Source organism: Symphalangus syndactylus, chromosome 4 (genome assembly GCF_028878055.3).
Source record: "Symphalangus syndactylus isolate Jambi chromosome 4, NHGRI_mSymSyn1-v2.1_pri, whole genome shotgun sequence".
NCBI lineage: Eukaryota > Metazoa > Chordata > Mammalia > Primates > Hylobatidae > Symphalangus > Symphalangus syndactylus.
In genome coordinates this window covers 84,611,672-84,638,970 of record NC_072426.2, presented here as the reverse complement: position 1 = coordinate 84,638,970, position 27,299 = coordinate 84,611,672, and the positions used below count along the sequence as shown (strand labels likewise).

The window sequence follows — 27,299 nt, the reverse complement described above, 5'->3', positions numbered from 1 at the left end:
TTGCTCTCTCCTCCAGCTTGCACCAGGCAAGCCAAGCTTTCCCCAAAGGGACATGACCCCTGCATCTAGCACGGTGCCGAGTAAGGTGTTGATTTATTGAATCCACCAACCCATACTTGCCACCATTATTTCGTTTCTCCCATGAGGGTCTGGAAAAACACTGAATGTGATAGGATGGGAGTGCAACTTCATTCATTCACAGCCAGTCAGAGGTCTGCAGGTTTAGCCAAGAAAGCTCATAGAGCAAGTTATGCAAGCTCAGTTCAGAGAGAAAACATTGCTTTGGGCCCAAGAAGCTATCTGCCTGTTGATACCTTAATAATAAAACCTGCCCATTTCTGTGGTCCAGCTCTGTCCCCTACCCAACACCAAGTGCTCATCTACTTTCTTACAAACTCATGCTCTGAGATTCCTTGCCTTTGAAGCCCAGACCCAAAACATTCCCATTAAATAACTTCACATTTGGGAGCTGGCGGTGGGTTCTGAAATGCCAGTGATAGTGAGTGTGTGGCGGCATTAGCTGCCTAGGCCACAGAGGTAGACAAAAGAGATCTGGGGGCAAGAGTAGGATGGGCATGGACAGCCCCTTCCTGACTCACTGTGCCTGTACTTGTGAGTGTGTGTGCAGAGGACAGAGAAATGTGTGGAATGGCAAGGAACCAAAAGCCCTTCAATCAACACAATCACACGCCAAGGAAGTAAGGAAAGGAGTTTTATGGGCTTAGCTGAAAGAGCTGCTGCAGCCACAGGGGAGCCCTTGGTTTCCTGTGGATGCAGCCCACAGCCCTCTTCCCTCCCTCTCTCTTTCCCTTCTGCCTCAGGGTCAGGTTCCAAGTCACCTCCAGTCTTCCTAGGAGTCCTTGGCCATGGAATTGGGTGAGATCAGATTGGGAAAGATGGTCTTTCTCGGTGTCGTCGTGGCCATGTTCTTGATTCTATTCAGCTTGTCCCGGGCGTTTTGGCATTTTCTCAGGCAAGCCGCACACAGATCCTTCTCCTCCACAACATACAAGTTCTCCAGCCTCCTGATGGAGTCTATGAACATTTCCGACTCATCTGGCTTTGGAAAGGGGTTCCGCTTTATGTTGAGCTTTTTCAGCTTGGGGAGCTTGGAGATGCTCACGGGGATGTTGTTCAGTAGGTTGTCATGGAGCCCTACCTCGTGGAGCTCCTTCAGGGCCCCCAGCGTGGTGGGCACGCTGTCCAGGTGGTTCAAGCCTAGGTTCACAGTGCGGATGTTCTTGAGTTGCTTCAGCTCCACGGGCAGCCCGTTGCTGGTCAGCCGGTTGTTGCTGACGTTGAGGTAGAGCAGGCTGGTCATCTGGCCAATGGACTCAGGCAGCTTGTCTATGTAGTTGCTGTGCAGGTCCAGCCACCGGAGGTTCTGGAACTTGGAGATGGAGTCAGGGATCTTCCTGATCAGATTCCGGCTAAGGTCCAGCTCGTCCACATCACTAAGGCGCAGAATACACTTGGGGAAGGTGGTAATTCCCATCTTGCTCAAGTCAAGGCGCTTTTTCCCATCAAAAGTGATTTTGATGCAATTCTTGGCCACCTTGAGGGTGATATTCTTGCCCTTGGGGCCTTTCTTGCCCTTAACCATGTTCTTTTAGTAAGGGAGTGTTAGAAGTTTGTTGTTCTGATTGGATAGTGATCAGTGTGAGGAAAAATCATGAAAAACTGCTGAAAGATAAGAAAACATCTGGTTAGAAGAGGCCAGAGGGCACTGGGCTCCCCCACGTCATGATGCTTTGCTCTTCAGTGGTTTAAAAAGCAAGAAAGAGGATTGCGGAGAGAAGTCAGGGCAAAGTGGACCCAGACCAGCCATAGATTCTCAGCAAACTGTGTGCCTTCTTCAGAGTTTGATTTTCTCGGATGTTAAAATAGGAGGTGTGGGGTCAGCCTGAAGGACACTAAATGTCCCTCTAGCTGTGCCATGCCCCGACTTATAAATACTCTCCGCTGTCCCAAACTGTCACGTACCCCCCCCACCCAGGGCTGTGTGTGTATGTGTTCTTGGATATCTGCCCCTTCCTTGACCCCTGCATTAAGCTAGGATTTCCTGAAGTTTTCATACAAGTTCCTGGGGAGGGACTGCTGAGTTTTCAAGCCATCATAAGTCTGGATCTTAGAGAATAAGGTGCGTACTAAGACCAACTTCTCAAATCCCTCTTCCCCTCATGGACCCAGAGGAACTAGTGAGGCTTTGGCTACAGTGCAACAGTAGCCATGCGGAAAAGCCTGTTGCTCAGCCCGGGGATATCAGGGTGTGCCATTGCTGGGCCCAGCAGCACCATAACTCCCCATCATGAGCACACGGGGATGGGGGGTGCGGGCAAAGCTCATAGAGAATGCTGCCTTTCCCATCTCCTGCCCCTTCTCTCCTCCTCTCACATCCTTCACACTGGACTTCAACTCCTCCGCACAGAAACTTGATAAATGGCCATGACTGCCTCAGTGCGGGGAAGCAGAATGTCAATGTGATGTGATGGGGATTCTGGCTTCTGCATTCTTGGCTTAGAAGTCCAGCTCTACTCTATCTACAATCTTCTTAAATTCCCAGTGCTTGTGTTTTCTTATTTGTGAAAACAGATGCCCTTACAGAGCTCTGAGGGGGCATAAATTATCTAATACTATAAAGCACTTATAACAGTGCCTGGTGCATAGTAATAGCTTGATTAGTGTTAGTTATTAAAAATTGCTACACATATTGTTTCTAATCCTCAACAACAAGATCCACAGCATTACCCCTATCGCAGCGAGACTGAGGCTCAGAAGTGAGGAAGGTCTGCAGCCAGGAAGAGGATGCAACTCTGTTCTGTTTGGTTCTGGGACCCCCTTTTGTTTTTAACAACTCAGTACCTCCTGCTTGCTGATTTTTTTTTTTTTTTTTGGACCAAGATTTCCAAACCAGGCAGAAGTATGCCGTTGGGAGACACAAACTTGCATTGCCTCTGTCCCCTGCAGGGATGGGCAGGGAGAGGTGCTCTACAGTTTCTGTACTTCATCACCTATACCTTTTATTAGAACCCAAGTTGATACAGCACATGAATATTGAGCAATCAGGCTGTGTGGGGATATAGTTATATGTTTTCCTCACCCAGTGTCAAAGGGAAATGTGTACAAGCCTGTCTCACACCTACTGAAAATCCCACTGTCATCACTCATAGCTGAAGGGTCAGAGGGTCCCACCCTGTGAAAGGCCTGATGGATCCAGCCACCTGGGATAGATGGTGGTCTCCACAGTAAACCAATGACAGTTCTTAGCTCTCGGCAGCATTGATGTTCATTTACACAGGCCTTGTAAGCTGACCCTAGTCTTTAAAAATAGTAGAGTCCCCATTTTCAGGCATAATTGCCTGGTTTCCAGAGCCAGCACCATGTTCACCAATATGGAACTATCTATATCATTCAGCTCTGAGAAACCAGATGGGATAAAGCAGCTTAAAAAACAAAGTGGAGTCCAAGTCCAGTTAAGATTTTGTATGCTCACTTTGTCCCACCAAACTCTTGAAAGCAAGTAAAGCTTTGGGCAGAATGCACAGAGAAGCACTCTGGGGACTCTGAGATAAGTGATATCAGGCAGATTGGAGAAGAAATCCATAACTCAAAGTAAAGACCAATCTGGCCGCAAGTTTCCTGAACCCCCTTTTCTCCACTCAACCATTTCTCTTGGCTTGGACTCAAGGGCAGCCCAGAACACAAAACTTTGCACCAGATGAGGACAGAAAGATTTCTGATTTCCAACAAGAACCTCCCTTTCTGGTCCAAGGAACAGGAAATGGATTTTTAAGGGTCAGAGACAGTAAGGGAAATCTGTTTTGTGTTCTGTTTTTTGTTTGTTTGTTTGTTTGCTTGCTTGCTTCTCTCCTGTCTCATCCCAGGCCACCCTGTGTCCCTGGAGTCATCCAGGCAGGCACCTAGAAGCTGGAAGAAGAGAACCATTGTCTTTGACCAAATTGTGGTCCTCAGAGCTGGGGGGTTGCTTTGTTTTCTCTACCCTACTGCCACTTGGCCCTAGAGGCAGAAACAGTTGCAAGTGTGCAACAGATTTAGAAAACAAAATCCAGCCAGAAGACCAACAAGTGGGGAGAGAAGAGATGCTCCTGGGAGCCACACAGTTCAGAGAGATTGCAACAGGGAAGAAATTCAGGAAAAGTGATTCTGAAAGTTGTATAGCAACTCTGGACTCGCCCTGAGCTGCCTCTGTTTAAAGGCAGAGGTGATTTCTTCATTGTGTGATCAAAGAGTATACTTACACAAACTTAAATGGAATAGCCTACTATAGACCTAGGTGCTTTTTAAAAGCAAAAAGTCCTGCTTTAAAAATATGTGTGTGTGTGTGTGTGTGTGTGTGTGTGTGTGTGTGTGTACAGCCATGTGCTGCATAATGATGTTTTGGTCAATGACAGATTGCATATATGACAGTTGTCCCATAAGATTATGATACTATAATTTTACTTTGCCTCTTCCAGGTTTAGATACACAAATACTTACCCTTGTGTTACAATTGCCTATAGTGTTTAGTACAGTAACGTGCTGTACAGGTTTGTAGCCTGGAAGCAATAGACTAGACCACGTAGTCTACCTAGGTCTATAGTAGGCTATACCATCTAGGTTTGTGTAAGTGCACTCTCTGATGTTCACATAATGATGAAATTGCCTAAGGATGTACTTCTCAGAAAGTATTCACATCATGAAGCGACATGTGCCTCTATCTCTATCTCTGCTGATACCTATACTTACACCTGTATCTCAGAAACTGTGGAAAAACAGTTGTGGTGCAGAAAAACATTTGAAGGAAAAATGCTGAAAACTTCCAACAGTGATGAAAAACATAAAAATTACAAACACAGGAAGGAAGCTCAGCGAACTCCAAACAAGATAAATAAAGAAATTCACACTCAGACACATAATCAAACTGCTCCAAATTAAAGAAAAAACATGAAAGCTGCCAGAGAACAATGATGTGTCACCCACAGGGGAACAGCAATAGGAATGACTGCAGGTTTCTCATCAGAAACCACAGGGGCCAGAAGTGCTGGAAACATCGTTTTTAAAGTGCTGAAAGAAAAGGACTGTCAACCCAGACTGTGACAGTATCCTTTATAAATGAAGGCAAAATAAAGACATTATCAGATGAGTGAAAAATAAAAGTTTTTGCCACTAACTAAGCAGATGTAAAAGAAATGTCCAAGGAAGTTCTTCAGGTGAAAGGGAAACTGTACTAGAGAGGAACTCCGAACTTTGGGGATAAAGGAAGTGCATTGGAAATGCTAAATATCTGAGTAAATGTGGAGTATTTTTCTCTTCTCAATACCCTTAAAATATGTATGTGATTGAAAGAAAACTAACACTGTGTGATGGAGTTGTCAATGTAGATGTCATACATAAGACAACTACTGCATAACAGGGAAGTTAGCAAGACCTATATGGTGGTAAGGGTTTTACACTGCTTTTGAAGTGGTGAAAGGTTAATTCTAAGTAGACTATAAAGTTAAGTATGTGTATTTGAATCCTCAGAGCAATCACTAAGGCAATATTTAAAAAGCTATAGTAAATAGTAAAAAACTAAATATGTAAATGAGAATAAAACAGAGTTTAAAAATTCAAATAATACAAAGAAAGCAGGAAAAGGGAACAGAGGGCGCAAACAGAAAACAACTATTAAAATGATAGACTGAAATTCAAACATTGCAATACTTACATTAAATGAAAGTGACCTACACGCACCAATTAAAAGACACAATTATCAGGGTAGATTACAAAAGAAAAAGACCCAATTGTATGTTGTCTATAAAGAAAATATACTTTAAATAAGCAACAGTGAGTTGAACTAAAAGAATGTAAAGAGACATACCATGCAAACACTAAAGGAAGGATGTAGTGACTTTATTAATGTCAGATAAAGCATATTTCAGAACAAGAAAATTTACATGAAGTAAGAAGACCATTACTTTTTAATAAAACGATCATTTAACCAATAAGACAAAAAAACCTAAATGTGTATGTACCTAACAGCAGAGCTTCAATTTAAATGAAGCAAAAACGTAAAATTGAAAGGAAAAATGGATAAATTTACCATTAGAATTGGAGACATCAATACTTGTCTCTCAGCAGTCAATAGAACAGGTAGAGAGAAAATCAGCAAGGAAAAGGGTTTCTCAACTTTGGCTCTATTGACATTTTAGACCAGGTAATTATTTGTTGTCAGCAGGGGTGGGATGGTGACAGGGCTTGGGGGAAGACCTGTCTTGTGCATTGTAGAATGTTTAGCAGAGTAAGGCCAGAAGATTCTGCCCACTGGTTGCCAATAGCTGCCCACAGTTGTAACAATCAATAATGTCTCTTGACATTGCCAAATGTCCACTGAGGAGCAAAATCTCCTGGAGATGAGAACTACTAGTATAGAATAACTCACTATTATCACCGAACAACTGAATCTGACATGTATAAGGCACTCTACCCAGCAACTGCAGAATAAAAACTCTTTTCAAGTATATATGGAATATCCACTAACACAGACTATATTTTGGGTCATGAAACAAGCCTTAACAAATTTAAAGGAGTTGAAATTGTACAAAAAATTGCAAGCTGGTTCTTTGAAAAGATTAATGAAACAGATAACCAGACTGACAATTGAAAAAAAAAGAAAGAGAAGCCAAATTACAAATATCAGAAGTTAAAGGGAGGATTTACTAAATCCCACAGGCATTAAAGGGATAATAAGAGAACAGTAGAAACAACTCGAAAAAAAAGAGAAACTTAGATAAGATCAACTAAAAACTACTAAATATTTGTGAAGGAATGAAAACCCAAATAGACCTCTATTTATTGAAGAAATGGAATTCATGGTTGAAAACCTTTCAAAAAAGAAAACCCGAAGCCCAGTAGTCTTATTGTTAAATTCTATCAAACATTTAAAGAAGACTGTCTTGGTCCACTCAGGCTGCTATAACAAAGTACCACAGACTAGTTGGCTTGTAAGCAACATAAATTTATTTCTCACTGTTCCAGAGGCTGGGAAGTCCAAATCAAGTCACTGGCAGATTTGCCATCTGGTAAGAGCATGCTACCTGGTTCATAGATGTTTTCTTGCTGTGTCCTCACATGGTAGAAAGAGAGCAAAACAATTGTCTGGGGCCCCTTTTGGTAATGGCATAAATTCCATTTATGAAGCCTCCACCCTCAAGATCTAATTTCCTCATGATCTAAATGCCTCACTTTCTGATACATTCACACTGGAGATTAGAGTTTCAACACAGATTTTTGGGGGGCACAAACATTCAATCAATTGCAGAGACATACTAGCAATTTGATATGATCTCTTTCAAAAAAAAATAGAGAGCGATTCTCAACTTATTTTCTGATGTCAGCATTACCCTGATGCTAAAATCACACAAAGACAATATAAGAAAGAGATCTTCAGATCAATATTCTTCATGAACATAGTTACAAAAATCCTCAACATAGTATTAGCAAATTGAATCCAGTAACATGTAAAAAGAATATAAATGACAGCCCAAACTTAATACTTGGGAATCAGTTAATGTAACATACCATATTAACAGACTAAAAGGAAAAAAAAAAAAGATCTTATCAATTGATGCAGAAAAAACATTTGACAAATTTAACATCTGCTAGTGATTAAAAACTCTCAGCAAACTGGTAATAGAAAAGCCCTTCCTTATCTGGCTAAAGGACATCCACAAAAAGCTAGAGCTAATATCATACTTCATGAAGGACAGAAGGCTCTTCTCTGAAGTTTGGGAATAAGCCAAGAGAGCACACTTTCACTATGTCTGTTCAATATTACTTTGGAAATTCTAACCAGTGCAATAATGCAAAAAATAAGGCATACAGACAGAAAAGAATGAAATAAAACTGTTCTTATGCACAGATGTCATGATTGTCCACATAGAGAATCCCACAGAATTTAAAAAACATTCTTGGAACTAGTAAGTGAGTTTAGCAAGGCCATAGGATACAAGGTTAGCACATAAAACCCCCATTGCATTTCCATATACTAGCTATTAACAATTGGAAACTGAATTATGAAAAATAATAATGCTCCAAATAATAAAATACTTCTATATTTCACATAAGTAACTAAAATGTGCAGGATTTTTATAATGAAAATTATAAAATGCTGATGTAAGGAGGCAAAGAAGATTTAAATAAATGGAGAAACATGCCACGTTCATGAACTGGATGACTTAATGTCAACTCTCCCCAAATTGGTCTAATCAAAATTACAGCAGGATTATTTACATATATGGATGAATAGATTTTAAAATTTATATGAAAGGAAAAGAAACTAGAAATGGAAAATAATTTTGAAAAAGAATAATAGAGTTGGAGGATTATGCATCCCAGTTTTAAAATTTACCGTATAGTTACAGCATGTGATATTATTGGTGATGGGACAGGTAGATAGGTCAATGGAACAGAAAATAGAGTCCAGAAATAGATCTACACAAACATGGCCAAATGGTCAATTGATTTTTGACAAAAGGTCAAAGGATGTTCAATAGAGAGACAATGAACTCTTTAACAAACGGTGTTGAAATTGGTTATTTATATGCAAAAAATTAAACCTTGACCTAATTAACTCACATTAACTCAAAATGGATCATAGATTTGAATGTAAAATGTAAAACTATGAAACTTTGAAAAGAAAATGAAGGAGAAAATCTTTATGACTTTGAGTCAGGCAAAAGCACGATTTACAAAAGATAGTATTAGTAAGTTGAACACAATTAATAGCTCTGTGAAAAAAAAAAAAAGTTGAGCATGAAAAGACAAGCTACAGACTGGAAGAAAATAGTGCAAATCATATATATCATAGATATCTGGTATCCAAAATCTATAAAGATCTTTTCAACTCAACAGTAAGAAAGCAAATACAATTTTTTTAATGTCCAGAATATTTAAAGATACATTTCAACGTAGAAATGTACAAACACAAAAATCGATAGTGCAAAGTTTTGGCAAGGAGATGCTGCAACTAGAGTTCTCATTCCTTGCTGATGGGAATGCAAAATGGTATAGTCTCTTGGCAGACACTTTGGAAATTTCTTATAAAATTAACCATATAGTTATTATATCATCTGGCATTTCCCCAACTAAGTATTTACCCTAGAAAAGTAAAATTCCATGTTCACACTGAAACCTGTTCACATGTGTTTATAGCTGCTCTATTTGTAATTGCCCCAAACAGAAAAATAATACATGTCCTTCAATGGGTGGATTCCTAATACTGTACAGTAGTCCCCCTTATCTGCTATTTCCATTTCCACATTTTTAGTTCCCCAGATTGGAAATATTAAATAGAAAACCCCAGAAATAAGAAATTCATATATTTTGAATTGCTCACTCTTCTGAGTAGTATCAGGAAATCTCAGGCCATCCTGCTACATCCCACCCAGACCTTGAATCATCCCTTTTTCCAGTGGATTCACTCTGTAAATGCTAGCTGCCTGTTCGTCACTTAGTAGCTGTCCTAGTAGTGAGTAGTGATGCTGGTAGTTCAGATATGCCAAAAAGAGAGACGCCTTAAAGTGCTTCCTTTAAGTGAAAAGGTGAAAGTTCTTGACTTGGGGAAAAAAACAAATCATATGCTGAGGTTGCTAACATCTACAGCAAGAATGAATCTTCTATCTGTGAAGTTGAGAACAGTAAATTGTTGAAATTGTTCTATTTTATGATGAATTGTTGATCATCTCTTATGGTGCCTAACTCATAAATTAAACTTTATCATAGGCGTGTTTTCCTGTAGGAAAAACATAGTGTACTATAGTGGTTTCAGGTATTCAATGGGGGTCTTAGAACATACCACCTGTGGGTAAGCGAGGACTGTGGTAATGGAATACTACTGAACACAAAGTCTACGGATACCTGCAACAACTTGGATGAACCCTAAAGCATTTTGCCTGATAAAAAAAAGTCTCAAAAGTCTACATGAATGTAATGATTCCATTTATGTCACCTTCTGAAAAAGCCATAACTTTAGGTGCAGAACAAATCTGTGGTTGCAGGGATTAGGGGTTGGAGAAAGGCTTGACTAGAAGGGAGAGGCACAAGCGAGTTTTCTGGGTTGGTGTCACTGCCTGCACCCTGACAGTGATGGTGGTACATGAATCTGTACATCTGTTAAAGCTTAGAGAACTGTGCCCAAAGAGGCAATTTTACTGTAGACACATTTTTTAAAAATAGTTTTTAAAAAAACTTTGCAAAATAGTTGGGACTCCATATTCTACTTCTGTTCCTCTCACTGTGCCTCCTGGCTTGTCCCACGTTGGAAGTCTGTGATTTTGTTAAGCCCCCACACAACTAGTTCTGCCCCTGAAAAGGCATCCAAATAGATAGCATCTGGGCACCACTGTGGTCCAATGTGTATGTCTCCCTGGTGTATGCACTGGGGGGATGTTGTGTACCACAGGGAACAGCTGTTCACAAGCTGGCATGTCAGAAAAACTGTCTACTGTGCTTGAGTCGAAATCTTCATTAAAAAGAGATGAATTGAGATCAGGGAAGTCTATGCACTCATCTGATGTTTATCAATGGCTTCTCCCCATGGTAGATTTGCCAGATTTAACAAATAAAATTGCAGAATCCCCAGTAAAATTTGAGCTTCAGATAAACAACAAATAGTTTTTAGTATATATATATGTCCCAAATACCACATAGTCCTGTATTTTATTTGGCAATCCTATCCCATGGGCCTAAACAATCAGTAAATTTTCATTTGTCTATGGTCATTATTAGTCCTTTGGGACTGATTTAAGCTAAGTCCATGTGCTTACTCATGCATTCGTTCATTTGTTCACTCACTGTATGAGCATATTGAGTGCCTACCATTTATCAAGCCTCTGAGCAACACAGATAAACAGTAAACAGGCCCAGTCCTCAAGTTGAAATAGTTCAAATCTAGATCCTCACTGATTCTGACCACCAGATTCCCCTGAACACCGAAAACCTGGGCTGCCTTTTGGTTTTCTTCTATCTAAGATAAAATTCAGCTCAAGGAGGCCAAACACACTGATCATGGGTTAGAGAGAATCCTGGACAAGAAGGGGTGCTTCCTGCAAATGGGAGATCCAGCCAGTTGGGCCCAGCTGTGCCTGCTGCCCACAGGCCACCCACACTGTGAGAAGAAGCCCTCCCAGCTCTGATGAATGGTAATGCAGAAGTAGCACGGAGCTGGCTACAGAGAACTCCTCCATTAAGGAGCCTCTCTCCAAAGGGCCCTTTGGCTCCCAGCCTGCCCATTAATCACCTCAAGGTAAAGTGAGGGCTGGCTGGGATAATGTACTTCACCTCCCCAGGGAGTCTGGGTCCCTAGGCAGCCCCGGGGCCAGATGGGGCACGATGAACTTCCACCCTCTCTGTGCTTCTCCCTGGGGCCACCTGACCCTGGCAGGGACCCTTCCTCTCAGTTATAGAAGGCAGAGTGTGTTGTGTGGCTCAGGGTCCATCCTGACCCCCTAAGCTGCCCAGTACCACTAGAAGCAGACCCAGTGCCAGAAGCCATGATCTTTTGATCATCTGTTTGAAACTGGCTAGATGGCCTATTATCAGTTCATAGAATTCTTGAAATGTCAGAGTGGGATCAACCCACACAAGGGAAGCTGATAGTTATAGGGAGGAAGATGTAAGTAGATAAGCAGATAGATGGGCGAATAGACAGATGAATGGATGTATTTATGTGTGGTTGGATGGATAATAGATTTCATTTCACATGAAAAGCTTAGCAGCTCAAATATAAGAGGTTTCTAAATGTGCTGTGTCTTTTCGTTCTTGTACAATTGTTTTTTATACTTTGGAAAACGTGGACCAGTTGGTTTGACTTTAATTTCTAATTAATTTTTTCTCTCTAGTCATTGTGAATCAAACAGCATGGTGGGACACCCCATGGATATCTAAATTAAAAAAGTAATGGCAACCAATATATTAATGTCATCCAAATATTTGCAAGCATTTCCAGTTGTAAGACCCTTGTCATTATGATACTAGAATTTGTCTGGTGCTTCACACTCATGTATCTTTGACTACAATTTTAAGTAAGACTGACTTTGTTTCTATATTTCTAACATCCCTAAATAGCTTGCTAACACAATCTCACAATAATAATTTCATTCTTTCAACTGACCTGTTGAGATACAGGATAGACACATGGAACTGAAACCCCCATAGACACTGCCGTTTCACAGCCAGTATTTGGGACTAGCTTTATAGGAAGTTTCATGTCATGTGGATGAGAAATATCTTTTACTTGTGAGTCATCTCTTAAGAGGAAATGATGCAAACTTCCCTCAACAACTCACTCATTCAGAAGTAACTGCATTTGTTCTCTCTCCCGAGCCTCATATTTACTGGGCGTGTAACAGGCCAGCTCACCTAACTGTGACCTTCCGAGTGGCTTCAGATCACTCTCTGTGTCCTCTGCCCCTTCCCAGAATGGTCATGCTCCCTCTAAAGAGAGGCAGGGTTGTATCTTCACAGATGAAGTCCATAGGGGGTGGAGACCTGCACTGTCATGGTGGGTCCTGTGTCTGTAATGGGTGTGTTGGGAACCTCTGGGCATGCTGCTGAAATCAGCACTAACTTTTGACTCGGGCATAGCTTGGAGAATTACCCCTTGTCCAAAGATCATTCTGGGCCCGAAACTGTGTGCTGTGCTACTTGCTCTGAAGTGTTACCTAGATTTAGGAATATAGATTCCTTGGGGGTATAAACATAAAGTGTTTTCGTTTTCTCCACTAACTGCCCCAATGTGAGCCCTGCTTCCCTGTGGGCAGAAGGACAGATTGCTAGAAAGGGACAGATTAGAGGTGCAGAGATGATGGTGCAGCTCACAGCAATAGCTCCACCACACTCTGGGCCGAGCTGATGGAGGAATGATGGCAGGAGAGATGCAGAAGCAGGGGTTGGAATCTTACAGGGACTTCACAGTTTGGGGGGATTTCTGACATCAATTCTGGAAATACTGCCAATGTCAAGAGCCCCTCTCTATCATTCACTCATGGTGCCAAAGTAATTGCCTCAAACATGCTGCTGGGCCCTTCATGTATGTCTAATCTCCAGAGAAACTATGCAAAATATCAACCTTATTTTTACAATAAGAGAATTGAGACTCAGAGAAGTTAAGTGACTTCCCCAAGGTCACACAGGCGGCAAAGAATACAGCCAAAGTCAAACCTTGATGTGTCTGATACGCAAGCTGGTGTACAATCTTTCTATACACTGTGCCACCTCTCTCTCTCCTCCCTCTGTTGCCTGTGCTCCCCCAGTGGCAAATGCCTCATCCTGGGGGTACATTGCTGGCCCCCACTGCCTCCCAGGAGAGGAAGCCATCCTGGAATCCTATGACTCTCAGGCTGAAAGCCACACCCACTTCTGCACAGGAGATTAAGGAAGACCACTAGCCCCCCCATGGCCCCAGGCCCCAGGAAGGGTGTTCCTGTTTTGCTGAAATCTCTGACATTGGAACCAAGGAATGTCAGAGTCCTCAGAACTCTGGGTGATGAGACACTAGCTCAAGTCCATTCTAATTTGGCATGGATTGGCCTGGGAACTTCAGTGTCACCCGCTAGAGAGTCTGCTAAATGAAGAATGGTGTGCACTCTGGCTGAAGCAGCCAGCCAACTCAACAGAGTGAGGAGACAGAGAGGCAGCCTTAGCCAAAGTCCCTGCAGAGGTTCAGCAATGCAGATGTTCCACTGACCTTTTGGAGGAACCGACCACAGGCAAATAAGGTCCCTGAAGAAATCACTTCAGTGTGACCCATTGCCTGCTCACTCCACTGTCCAGGGGCCAATATGTAGGATGTTCATTTTCATAGATGTACCATATGTATCTGGGTATATATCTAAATAGGTACAAATAGTATGAATGTTAATGATATTTTAATAGCATTAATGGAGTCATTTAACTGTAAGAGCTTGGCAATTGACAATGAAAGAGAGAGAAACAGTTTATGGGGCACACATAATGCCACAAGCCAGGTCACTTCATAGGCATGTGTCCCCAGGTGGGCAGCAATGGAGGCAGGAACTGGTTGTTTCTCAGCTCCTCCAGTCCCTGCAGGCCCAATGCAGTGTGAACGCCTTGCCACATGGAGTGTGACTCAAGAGTGTGAAGACACAGGATTTTCATGTAGCATCACCCAGGGACATCGGCCAACTGCATTCCCCGGTACTCACCAGAGAGGCAATGACCTCTTTGCCCTGGAGAGCTGCAGGTTGCTGTAGTGCCCCTGTATCAGGGATGGCTGTATGCAGACTGCCTGACATTTGATTTTTACCATGTGAGCTCACTTGAAAGTCTAACCTCTCGTAAAGTACTTCTGCTGTTGCCAAACAGAGGCTGTCTCTATGTGGTGGTCAAATGATGCCTCCCCTGCACCCTCCCCGCTGCTTCCACACACATCCTCAGACCCATGCTAAGAGGTACATCATGCCCGTGTCTTCATAACGTGATCTCTCCTTTGCCATTTCAGTCATCCGCACCCACTCTCCCTTGTGGTAGGAATATCCTTCCTATTCTGGGTGGTGGGGGGAGGGGAGTGTGTGTGAGGAGTTTGTCCAGGCTCACACAGCTGCCTTATTCCAGCACTTCCGTGGGGTGCGTTCTTCCCATTACATTAAAACTTCCACCCCCATGCCTCTAAAGTAGAAAACGGAGTGTCTGTATAAAAATTCTCAGGTTCACTTCATTTGGCAATTATCTGGTTAATTTGATCAACCCAGCTCTAAGTGTCTTACTGGGATATTATGCATTTATAGCTTTGTCTGCCCCTAGTATTATTTACTTCTCTATCCTTCGCACCAGCGTGGCTCTGCACATGTGCTGCCTGGAAAGCCGTTAGCTGTCAAACTGCCCTCTTTCCCCTAGCGGATAATAAGAATTCAACTTTTATTTGGAGCAAAAGTTCCCAGGGGGTCACATGGCCCAATAACAAAAGATTATGATTTCTTATTGGTTTAATAGCATCTATTTTGTAATTCTGGATGTACTCTGTTTTAATTGGATTTGTTAAAGGAACAAAAGGGAATAGGTGCCTTACAATTAAAATAAAATATTAAGATGATTAGTTTAACAGACTAGAAATGCCTTGTTCATCCACCCAATGTTCAAAACATACAAACCAACCTCAAGAGAAGCAAAAGTCAAAGAACCAAAGGCAGACCTGGCCCCTTTGAAGCCCATGAGGTGAGCAGTGATTCCATTCCACCCAATGTGTTTTAAGCGCTGCTATTGCCAGACAGGTGTTATTTTGTTTTCTCCTCACAGCTCCTCTCCTCCTGCAGATTAGGAAACTGGGTCTCAGAGAAGCGGCTTGGCAGGGGAAATGTGCCAGGGCTTTGGCTGTGGTGGGTGTGCCCAGCCCCTTGTTTACCTTCCCCATGACCCTGGATGGTTTCCTGAACCCCACAAGCTTCAGCCTGAACTCCTGTAAAGAGGTTGTAAAAGTAGCTGCTTCCCCAAGGTCAGGGGAGGGCAATGCGTGGCCCTTGGAGGCTTTGGTTTTGGGGTGTGTGTGTGTGTGTGTGTTGGTGGGGGTTGGCACAGGAGGCAGCAGCATGGATGGGACCACACGACTGACAAAATGGGGAGCCCGGACTCCAGGTGCCAGCCCGGTAGAAACCACATTCAGACCCTGCAGCCTAGTGTCCTTATGGACCGTGACCCCTGCCTCCCTGAGTGCAGGCTTTCAGTGAATTTATCCTGGGGGCCAAGAGGACACATTGCTCCTTTGAGCTGCACAGGCCCCCTTGTATCATGCTGGGGCATCTCCTCACATGGAGTTCTTTCTGCACTGCACACCCTCTAGTTCTGGTGAGAGCCCGCTGGCGACAGCCCAGAGTCCACTGCAGCACCCCATCTGCCGCAGGACAGCTCGCAGCTCTGTGACAGCTTTGCTGACCGCCTACCACCTGGGAAGGTGTGAAATGACTGGGAAGGGGAATGCTGAGAGTCAACTCTAAGGACACAGCTGAACTTCCCACAGCCCTTTGAAGTCATTCACTCATCAACAGTATTCGTTGAAAACCTACTATGAACAAGGCACTGTTCCAGGCAGCAAACAAAATGAAGGTCCTTCTCACATTCTAGAAAAATCAAGCAAAAATAAGGTGTAATGACAGGTGTGATGGGTATTAGGAAGAGAAAGAGTCAGGATAGAGACATAGAGATTAGAAGAGAAGAGTTGGAAGACGTGCTTTTTTAGAAAGGCCAGGAGGGCCCTCTTTGAGAAGACGATACCTGAGTAGAGATCAGAGGAAGTGAGGATTCAGGGAGAGGATTTCAGATGGAGGAAACATCCAGTGGAAAGGCCTCATTGCAGAGAAGAGGGGATGGACAACAAGAGGAAGGAGAGGAGGACAGAGGAAGAAAGAAGGAAGGAGGAAAGGAAGGGAGGGTGGGAGGAGGCACAATAAAAGATAAGTAAATAAACAGGAGAAACCCAGCCCTGAGGCTGGTACCAGGCATGGGGTTGCACTGGGCTGGTCTTAATAGCCTCTGGGCTCCAGCAGGAAGCTACCGTGTCCTGGACTCCATACTCCAGGCCAGTGAGTGTGGGCATCAGGGGGCAGTGGAAATAGCCCAAGCATGGGAGGGAGTTGATTGGGTGGGTTAGAGGCTGCCTCTGCCACGTGCCCCCGAGGGCCATGGCCAAGCCCCTTGCTCCTCTTCTCTGCCTATACTCATCGTGCTGGTCTACGCTCACTGCCCTGGTGAGCCCACCTAGTCTCATTGCTTTGAATACGATCTATACACTAACAATTGCCCAGTGTTTGGTTCTTGCCTGGACCTTGCTCCCCAATTCTGGACTCACTTAACCTACTGCCTACTTAGCATTTCTCCTTGGATGATGATAAGCATCTCAAAGCCTGCCTGTCCCAAGCCCAGCTCCCAGCCAGCTGCTCCACCACAGCCTCTTCCGGCTGGGCTGACAGCCTTGGCCACCTGTGGACACTCAGGGCCCAAACTGTGGCATCAGACTTGACACCTCTTCTTCCATCCACCCCCAATTAATAATGCAGACTGACCTTCCCCACACACTGATACCCCTTATTTCTCTGCACTTCTCCTCCATAGCATCTGGCATCTAAATGTAGTTTATGATGCATTACTTGTTATGCTTGCATTTATTATCTATCCCCCCATTCTCCTCCCCCACCTACCCCAAGGCCTGTCTTGTTCACTTGTCCACCTCAGTTCCTAGCACAGAGTAGGCCCTTGGTCAATACTAGTTTAATAGATACAGTCTAGGTGCTTACAAGGTCAATCTTGATTCCCGTGCCCTCAGAAAGGGTCTCAGCTCTCAGCTTTGTCCCAGATTTCATAGCTGAGAGTCAGCTGCTACATAATCAACTTGACTTACTCTTTTTACATGTACTGTTAAAGGATTTCCAGAACATGAATACATTTTAAGGGAGAGGTCCCTCAGGAAAACTCAGGTTGTCACTTGCATACAAAATATTTGTTGGTCACTGAGTGTGTACCCTCTTGGAGACAGGAATGCTTTCCAAATAGACACAGATGATGGCATGATGGATTGTTTGACCATGAGAACAAGTGCACTATGGGGCTGGAGAGTGATCAGTAGCATTGCACTTGAAGCCACCTTAACTGGGTTAGGCCAAGGGGAGAATGATGGGAGTCAAGGCCAAGAGACGAGATGAAGCAAGGAAACAGCTGGTACTCTGGGAAGAGGTGGGACCAGGCTATAGAGAACACATGAAGGCCACTTCTAAGAATTTCCCTTCAGGAAATAAGAACAAGACTTTTGATGGAAACATGCTTATGGTGGTGCCATTTAAAATAGTAAAAAACAAATTAGAAACAACCCAAATATCTAACAATAGATGGGCGATTAAATAATGTGTAATCATAGAATGAAATTAATAATAAACAGAAACTAAAACAAAACAAAACATTATTTTCCAAAAATGTCAAAAGGCAAAATGCTGAAGATGTCATGTTAGTGAAAAAACATCTGTCCGTGTGAGCCCTGTGTTCTCTGGCGCACATGCACCCCCACACCCAGAAAAGAGGAGAGAAAGAACACCAAGAATATCAGCAACACTCCTCTCCGGAGGTGACGGTCCTGGGCTCTTTTTACTTTCCTTCTTATATGTCTACATAGTTTTTAAATTCTCTGCAACAGATATAAAATCTATTTCTAACCAGAAAAAAAAGGTACAAACACACATTCACACACATGCACACACACACTCCACACACACACACACACACACACGACTCCGCTTCCTTTCCTATTAGAGGACAGGGTGGTGGTGGGAGTTATTCACTGGAGCTAGATTTGCCTGGAGCATTTGCTGATAGAGGATACCTGAGAGGTGTCTCCACCACTGCAGACACAGGAATTGGGCAGCAGGTGGAGAGTCTGGTTGCCTGAGGCAGCCAGTGCTGTCCTAGGTCATCTGTGAGCTCTTTATGCTGTCGCAGAGTGGAATGCAAGAGGTGGCCACTGAGAGTGGGGGAGGAGCAGGCAGCCCAAGGGCAGCTGTTCCTGTTTCCCTCCAGAGATACTCTATCAGAGCCAGCCCACCCTCAGCCAGCCACAGAGGGCCGTGCTATAAACAACACGTGGCCTGTTATGAGCGGGTGGCCCGTATTATGGTGCAATGTGGGGAGGATATGTCAAGCAGAAGCTGAACTTTGTCCCTGCGACCTCCATCCAGAGGTGAAGAACTGTGGGAAAACTGTGGCCTACTTTTTGAAGGAATGCTTCAGGTTAGTGGAGAAAAAGGGTCGTTTGGGCTCATTCCTTGCATGGAAGGCCCTTGTCTTTCAGAAAATGCTGCAATGTCTCATCCTAAATTTCTTCTGTAGAAACTTTTCCTAAATTCAGATTTCCTTTTCCTCCTTGAATCTTCATGAGGTTTATCTGAAATCATGACTGAAGCAGTTGACACTGCTCCCAATAAGAGAGATAGCTTTCCTTAGGACTTTGTGCAAGCAGACATAACCATTGCCAGGAGAGTTGAGAATGATGTGGTCAGGACAGGGCAGCACCCTAGTAGCTTCCAGATAGGATGGCCACCCACAAGTTAGTCATGCCGGCTGTCCCTTTCCTGCTGTGCCTGAAAAGGCAAGTGGGTAGGCTGCAGGGAGCATGGGAGCTGTGAGGCAAATTGAAGTGAGCCCCACTCGCCTTCATTGCCAACCCAGGTTTAGTCCCATAACACGCCTGAGCCCAGTTTATTGCTCTGCAAAATGGATTGGTCAATTGCTTATTGTTTGAAGAGTGAATGAGGTGATAAAAATGTTAGGTGACCAGTGTTCAGTGGGCACTCAACAAACAGTCATCTGGCTTCTACCACCAGTGGCGGGTGCTGGTGGGGAATGCTGGTGGAGTCACCAGACTGCACCGTCTCCATCACCTCCCTCAAACCAGCTGCTCTGGGCCACTCCCCACTGGTCAGGAATCTCAGATGGAGGAGTTGGAGAACAATCTTTGCTGATTTCCAAATACAAAGTCTTTGCAACCTTTCAAGCACTGACAAATTAATAATATTACTAGCGATTACAGAAAAAGAGATATAATAATAGCTACTTACAGATATAATTGTCCCTATACTCACTTTTAATCTCTAGAGCTGGCTACAATTCAGTCTCCTCATTCAGTCGTCTGTCCAACAATTCCTACTGGAGTTGTACTATGGGTCAGGTCAGTGGATATGCAGTGAGCAAGGCTATTCCTTTGTGTTTCTCGTGAAGCTACCATTTCAAGAGAGAGCAAATAAAAAAGAAAAAAAAGAAAAGAAAAGAAAAAAAAGAGGGAGAGAGAGAGAAAAAAAAAACAACCAAGGAGCATTTCAGGTGGTGTAAATGCTCTGCAAATAATAATAGCTGATGATGTCACAGAGAATGCCAAAGTCAGAAAGGGCATATCAGTGGGGACGTTGCTAACTCAGACTGAGGTGGGTGGGGAGGTCCTTTCTGAGAAGGTGACATCTGAGCTGTAACTAGAATGCTAAGAAGAAGCCACATGGAAGGATTTTGGAAAGAACTGACAGGAAGAGGGTATAAGCTGGAGGTCAAGGAGGGGAGAGCGAAGAGCTGAGCAAGGGCAGTGCAAGGTGGGCCGTGTGCTCATGGGTAGGGGACAACATAAGGCGCCCTCTAGAAGGATAACGCTGGCCGTAGGGAGGCAGCAGAGGCAGAGAAGGAGAGTGATGGAGACGGGCCAGCTGCAGGCAGGAGAGGAGAGGAGTCTGTGCTGAGGGGCATGGCGGAGGAGGGACCATGTGGATGCAGGCTCTGTGGTGGAAGCAGAGCAGATGGAATATTCTTCTAGATTGTATATGTGGACCAGGCAAAGAGAAAACCCAAGAGCAGGCTGGAACTTCTAGAGGGGCGTAGCACTTCCCATATCTTTTCCTTCCTTTTGCCCAGCACAAAATCTAAGTACCTCATGTTCGTCATCTCATTTAATCCAGTCACTCCACTTCACAGATGGAACACCCAGGGCCTAGTCAAAGGCCAGCATCTCTTTGGTGCCCTTTCCGAAGGATTTAGCTGCCATCTGGCTTTTCCATGCAAGCTTGGCTTTACAATGTCAGATGGCTCTCTTGGCCACCAATGGCTCTCTTGGCCACCCAGGAAGCTCCTGACTCATCATGTTCTTCAGATGCTGGCAGGAGCTGAGCTAGATCCTGTGGGAAACTTTCTTCCTAGTCCAGGTCAAGCCCCATATTTATGGCTCATCCCTCCCCGAAGAAAAAGCATGCATGTGTTATTAGACCCAGTTCTAGGGGCTGAGATGAGTTCCATTATATGAGACTAGTAGGGAGCTCAGAAACTGAAAAATTGGCAGTGAATTGCATTGGCAATGGGCTGAGAGTTGGCGATGGGGCTGGCAGCAGAGTAGACATGGGCGTGGTTCAGTTGCACACCTTGTGTTCTAGGCTTTCAGGGGCCTGGAAACATCATCTAGCTTTCACTCTCTCATCTCTCCACTGATAGGAAGGGAGAAAGGGCCTGACATCACCCTTGATGCTGGGCAACAGTGAGAGACCATTGGAGGCCCAAGCAGAAGCTGGAGGCACCAAGCACCAGGCACTAACAAACTAGTCTGCAGACAACCACAGGGCTCATGGGCCCTGCAGGATGGACAGCAGCTGTCTCAGTGCCTCCCATCTCCCCTGGAGGCTGAGGCTCAAACGCACAAGGCATGTGATCACTCCAGCTTACAGGCCTGTCACAGCCCTGTCCTCCTAGACGTGTGACTTTGCATAAGTTTCTTTTTTTTTTTTTTTTTTTTTTTTTTTTTTTTTGAGAAGGGGTCTCGCTCTTTCACCCAGGCTGGAGTGCAGTGGCGCGATCTCGGCTCACTGCAGGCTCCGTTCCCCGGGGTTCACGCCATTCTCCTGCCTCAGCCTCCCGCGTAGCTGGGACTACAGGCGCCCGCCACCTCGCCCGGCTAATTTTTTTGTATTTTTTAGTAGAGACGGGGTTTCACCGTGTTAGCCAGGATGGTCTCGATCTCCTGACCTCGTGATCCGCCCGTCTCGGCCTCCCAAAGTGCTGGGATTACAGGCGTGAGCCACCGCGCCCGGCCATGACTTTGCATAAGTTTCTTAACCTGAGTCCCCATTTCATTGGCCGGGAGTGTTGTTCCATACTTGGTTCACATAGCATCCGTGTTGTTGATAAATGTATGGAGAATTTATTATGTGCCAGACCCTTTGTAAAGCAAAGACACTACCTAATTTTTAGCACATTAAAATGAGGTTTCTCCCTCTGTATGGATTCCGTGGACCACCCATTATAGGCCAAGCATTTTACAGACATTATAATTGAGTCACAACTGCCTGACGTGTCGATTTTCATCTCCACTGGAGGGATACAGCAATTGAGACTCAGAGAGGCTGAGAAACTTGTGTGGAGTCACAAAGAGTCTAAGTAGAGGGCCTGCCTTTTCCCACTATACCTGTCATAAAAGTTGGGACTTGAGGAGTGTGTTCCCGTGTGTCCCATGAAGAATCCCCCTTTGCAAAGCCCAGCTCAGCCTAGGGCTTAACCACTTATTAGTGGGTTCTAGTGTTCAGGATAACTTGTAGAAAAAATTTACCACCAGACTTCTCAAAACACGGATTGCTCTCCAAACCCGATTACAGTAAGCAGCAATCAGGTTTGTTCTGCTGGGCTGGACCCTCCTGGATGAACAAGCAGTCACAGTTTAGTTTCCTTAGAGGGGTGACTGGTCGGGTGAAAGCAAGCAGTTCAAACACGTCTCCACCTAGCCTGTAGAGCGGCAAAAACACTCACGGAGATCCAGACTTTGGAGAGAGGATCCCGTGTGATCCCCAAAGCGCCACTGACTCGCACACCTGCCTTCCCAGGCTCGCCTGTGCCCTGGCCCCCGAGGACGCCCACTGTGCCCCAGCTAGCTGCCCTTCCTGGCTGGGGCTCAGACAAGCTTCCTCCTCTTCTAAATAATGCATTAGCTAGTGTCTGGGCTTTGTAAATAAAGCATACTCGGAAAACAGGCATTTCCAAAGCTGCTTACTCAAAGGAGGAGAGAAAGAGAAAAAGTAGAGATCCAAGCAGCTGTTTGGCACAGTTAAAGTAAATCAATAAGTGCAGGGCCGCCACCCGAGCGAAACTTACCCTGCTAGTCCCAGCTTCTCCTCTTCAACTGTGAAACTTTGTCACCAGGCAACAAGAGACGTAGGACCTGGAGGTCATTAGCACAGTCTTGACACCAGCTTGCAAAGTGAGAGGACGCAAGGCTGAAAGGGTCTCTAAGACACTCAAACTTCCCAACAGCCTGGCTTGCCTGCCACGAGGAGGGAACCCCAGGGCTCACCCGCTGTGATTCCTGCAGTTGGACTTTTCCTCCGGTTCACCCAGCAGTCAGTGGGAGAGGATCAACTCAGAGCCCCTGTCCATGGCAACTGCCAGGCGGATGTGGCTACACAGGGAAGAAGCCACACATTTCTCTTGAAAGAGACACATACTTAACTTTAATAGCATTCATGAAACATCACTCCCCTTTCTTAGAATTTGTGCAAGTATTTTTTTTTTCTGCTCTTTGGTTTTTGAGAGGGCTTTCATCTATTTATTTGAATTTAATTATTTCTTGTGCTTTTGTTTCTCTTTGCACCCTTTTTCAACTGTTAGATCAGAGTAGCTACAATATTCATAAAATCATACAGCCCTGTAATCATATTCTCTTACTTGATCGTATGTCATTAAATGCTGATGTGTAGTTTCTGAAATCTGTGTCCTGAATGAACACACGGCAGTAAGCCTTGTGCTTTGCTTTTCTTGCTGTTTCCAGCCTGGCATTATCATGAATAAGGCTGAAATTATCTATTTGTGCATCTATAGTCTTTTTTTTTACAGTTTTCTTCTTACATTAAATTTCCAGAAGTTGAGAAAATGAGGAAAACAAATTAAGTATGAAAATTATTATGCAGATGATAAAGCATTGAAGAAAAATTGGAAAATGTATATGCAGAAATAAGAAATTGAAATGCTCTAAATTTTTCCACCTAGTCATAAATTAGAAAATAAATTAATTAGCAAATAAGTGAAATAAGTAATTTCAAATCCAAAATTAAATTTAAGTAGTAAAAATTTTGGAAAGTACAAAAAAAGCAAAATAAAATGACTTCAATTTAGAAATAAAAACAAAAATCATTAAATGAGAGCTAACTATAACATTTTGAATACATAAACATTACCATATTATGTTTTAAGTCCAAAAAATAAAATACATAATTTAATGTAGACCACAAATGGATTTAAATAAATTTCTGAATGAAGATGACTAGAAAATTCTACTAGCCAGTATACTTCTAATTAGAATATATATGAATACATAATTTAAAATTGAAATTAAATAATATAAAAATCATAAAGCACGTAAAAATAAAATCAATATTTGAAAGAGGAAAATATACAAGATAAATACATTTTAAAATATAGGTATATAAAACCTTATGAAAATTAAAAGCACTCAGGCCGGGTATGGTGGCTCATGCCTGTAATTCCAGCACTTTCGGAGGCCGAAGAGGGCGGATCACGAGGTCAGGAGATTGAGACCATCCTGGCTAACACAGTGAAACCCCGTCTCTACTAAAAATACAAAAACATTAGTCGGGCGTGGTGGCAAGCACCTGTAGTGCCAGCTACTTGGGAGGCTGAGGCAGGAGAATCGCTTGAACCCAGGAGACAGAGGTTGCAGTGAGCCGAGATCGCACCACTGCACTCCAGCCTGGGCAACAGAGTGAGACTCTGTCTCAAAAAAAAAAAAAAAAAGAAAGAAAATTAAAAGCACTCATAATTTTGGCAACTGGCAGTAACTTTGTATTGTATAAACTTCAGGTTTTGTTTTTTTGAGACATAGTGTCATGCTTGTCACCCAGCCTGGAGTGCAGTGGCAGGATCTCGGCTCACTGCAAACTTCGCTTCCCGGGTTTGAGTAGCTGGGATTACAGGCACCCACCACCACGCCTGGCTAATTTTTGTATTTTTAGTAGAGACAGGGTTTTGCTATGTTGGCTAGGCCGGTCTCGAACTCCTGACCTCAGGTGACCCGCCCACCTCGGCCTCCCAAAGTGTTGGGATTACAGGTGTGAGCCACTGTGCCCAGCCAACTTTCAGATTTTTAACGTATATACAGCCTCATATTATGGCATAGATGTACAATAACAATCTGGTCAATTTACTAATGCTCATTTTTTACCATCATGCTGCCAAATATATGCCACTGATTAGTTTGTCCGGTAGCTGGCTTTTCATACGTTTGGATGAAGATTTTTGTTTGTTTGCATTTGTTTTCTTCGGTGTCAGGGCCCTGGAGCAAGATCTGGTCCTGGCAGGTGCTCTGAACAGTCAGTGTGTCGGTGTTTACGCTGGCTGCTCTGTGCCAGGCCTAGGGTAGACACCAACAGTGAATTTCACCTCCCTGGCCTGTACACCACCTCCTTGCCCCACACCTCCATATCTTCATCTGTTAATGGAAATTATGGTAACTTCATTGGGCCTTTGTGGAAATTAGACAACAGGCAAAAAGTCTTCACACTTTCTAACAGGTTAAACAATTAAGTGTTATTATTAGGTCTAGAACTGTATGCAGATATTCCACATGTTAGAGAAATGAAGAGCGATAGGAAGTTATAACAGAGAGGTTTAATGAGCTGTTCATCCAGCAGGGTGTCTCTGGTTTGAAAGGATACGTCTGTCTCTACATGGATTTCTAATGCCCTACCTGGATCTGAAGAGTAGAGTCCAGGTTGACCCAGATTTGCTTCTTAGGAGAAATAAATGGGAGAGAGAGGGAGTGTGTTTGGCTTCTCACTGAACAACTCTGCCCCTGCCACACTCTGCCCCCAGCATCTCCCCAGCTCACACATTCCCTACCCAGGAAGCCTCCCCTGGCAATGGCCAAGCAAGACTATTTTTCTCCTGTCCTGAGAAATAGCCCACACCTATCAGCAGGCCTGTGTTTCCAGCTTGCCCACATAAGCGAATTTCTTCTCATCGTGGCTTGCGTATGCCTAGTGCTTCTTAACTCAAGAATCAAATCCCTCAGTCACTCACTAACCCATTTTACCACGTCCTCAAAACTGTTTTTGCAAATAGGCAACACAACATGGGAGAATTTGGAGAGGCAGCAGGATTTTGAGATGTGTCTGCATTAGCTCGGGGGCCCAGGTTAACCTGCAGGCTCCCCATACATGTCTGCCATGTTAGGGCTACACCTAGCCTCCTAGTGCCAGGTGAAGAAGAGGATGGGCAGAGACCCCAGACTCCTTCCAGGGCTGAGAGGGTGCAGCCTTTAGCCAGATGAGTCCCTCGGCTGAGAGCCTTTGGTCTAGGGGCTAACCCACCATATCTGGAGGCCCAGCCACAGGCTGCTCTGCCAGCCCCTGATGGAGGAAGAGCTCTTGGAACATGCCTCTGGCTCCCTCCTCTCTGCCACCTGCTCTGGGGCCTGGTTTCAGGGTAGGGTGGAGGTGTTGTTTGGGTGGAGCTGGCCCAAGGGAGAAGAGTCAAAGCAGGACTGTGAGGCAACTCAAGGGCACTGATGCTGTGCAGCGTGGGGTAGGGAAGGCCCTAAGGCCACATGGCAGTAGCGCTCAAGCTTCTGAAGCTCGTCTAGGGGGTAAAGGACAGAGATTTGGTTAAAAATGAAGCAGGATGGGTGTAAATGACCCCTGAAAATAAGGAAGAACTTGAACTACCCACGAAGTCCTGATTCAGAGATAATCTTTCCATCTTTGAAGTCATCCAGTAGAGGTGGACACCTGTCCTGGGCGGGAAGGGAGTGAAAGGGTTGATGTGATGTCCCCTGTATGTCCGTCCATGCTAGGCCCAATAAGGCCAGGCCGGGTAACCACCACAATCCTCACTGGCTTCATTCGAGTTCTTCTGTTCTTCTCTGCTCCACACCAAGTTGCCCACAGGCCCCAATCTTGTCCTGTAGCTCAATGCAGGCACACAGCAAACCCTGAGGAGCTCCTCAGAATTGTGTCCACTGGGCTGACTGAGCAGGTGCCCAGGTTCCCAAGTTGCACAATTCTAAGGTCACCCAGAGGGGGACTGGCAGAGCCAAGAAGGTCTTGACCAGAAGCAGGCTCCACTCTGCCACTGCACTCTCCTTCCTCCAAGAGTAGAAAAGAATCTCCCCTGCTCCTGAACAATGTCAACATCGCCAGGACCACGCCTGTTGAGTAGCTCTGTGCCCACACCAATGCTAGCCTTTTCCAGACCCATGGTCTCACTGGCTCTCCCACACCCCTGTGTGACCGGTGTGGCCAGTGTGTTGCAAGGATGATATGGCAGATCAGAGCGGCTTGCTGTCTTGCTCGGGGCCCCCCATTTAAGTGGTGGAGGTAGAATTTAGATCCAGGTGTCCCTGACCTCACAGCCAGAGCTCTTTCTCAGGCTGCCTCCCACAGATCTCAGGAGCACATTAGAAAGCCAAGAGCCATTTGCAACATCTTATTTAATCTAAAACTTACATAATAATGATGGATGATGGACGATGCAGTTTATTAACTCTTAAAGAAATACTTTCACCTAATCACCAGTTACCAACAAAATTCACATAGATCATTTTAAGAGTTCTGTAATCGCCTTCAGATTAATATGATTTTAAAACCATATTTTTAAAAAATAGAACTCACCATTGGTTAGGTGTCCTGGAACTGCTGGTAATGGCATCTTTCTCTGACGGTACCAGAAATAATGGAACTTCCTTGGAGCTGATAGCCAATGAAATGAGGAGTGGGATGGTGAAATGCCTTTTT

The 27,299-nt window shown here is 44.3% G+C and overlaps 2 protein-coding genes across 10 annotated transcripts in view; one reads left to right on the top strand and one right to left on the bottom strand.

The window, feature by feature from the left end:
- Nucleotides 1-27,299, top strand: part of WDFY4 (WDFY family member 4) — a 300,852-nt gene that overhangs the window by 230,163 nt on the left and 43,390 nt on the right. The window lies entirely within an intron of this gene.
- On the bottom strand, nt 737-27,299 carry LRRC18 (leucine rich repeat containing 18). Of its 4 annotated transcripts, XM_055275377.2 has the most exons (3): nt 27,177-27,252; nt 22,648-22,745; nt 737-1,680 (listed from the first exon to the last, which is right to left on the bottom strand). In XM_055275377.2, the coding sequence occupies exon 3, from the start codon at nt 1,601-1,603 to the stop codon at nt 851-853; it is 753 nt and encodes a 250-aa protein (XP_055131352.1). In that variant the 5' UTR covers nt 1,604-1,680; nt 22,648-22,745; nt 27,177-27,252; the 3' UTR covers nt 737-850. The 4 variants fall into 4 exon arrangements, with proteins under 4 accessions (XP_055131352.1, XP_055131349.1, XP_055131350.1 ...); XM_055275374.2 differs by lacking the exon at nt 22,648-22,745 and having other exon boundaries at nt 737-1,683; nt 27,177-27,299; XM_055275375.2 differs by lacking the exon at nt 22,648-22,745 and having other exon boundaries at nt 27,177-27,294.

Bases quoted from the DNA above. Each gene is read 5' to 3' on its own strand.
- LRRC18 (XM_055275374.2), bottom strand. From the start codon at position 1,603: ATGGTTAAGGGCAAGAAAGGCCCCAAGGGCAAGAATATCACCCTCAAG.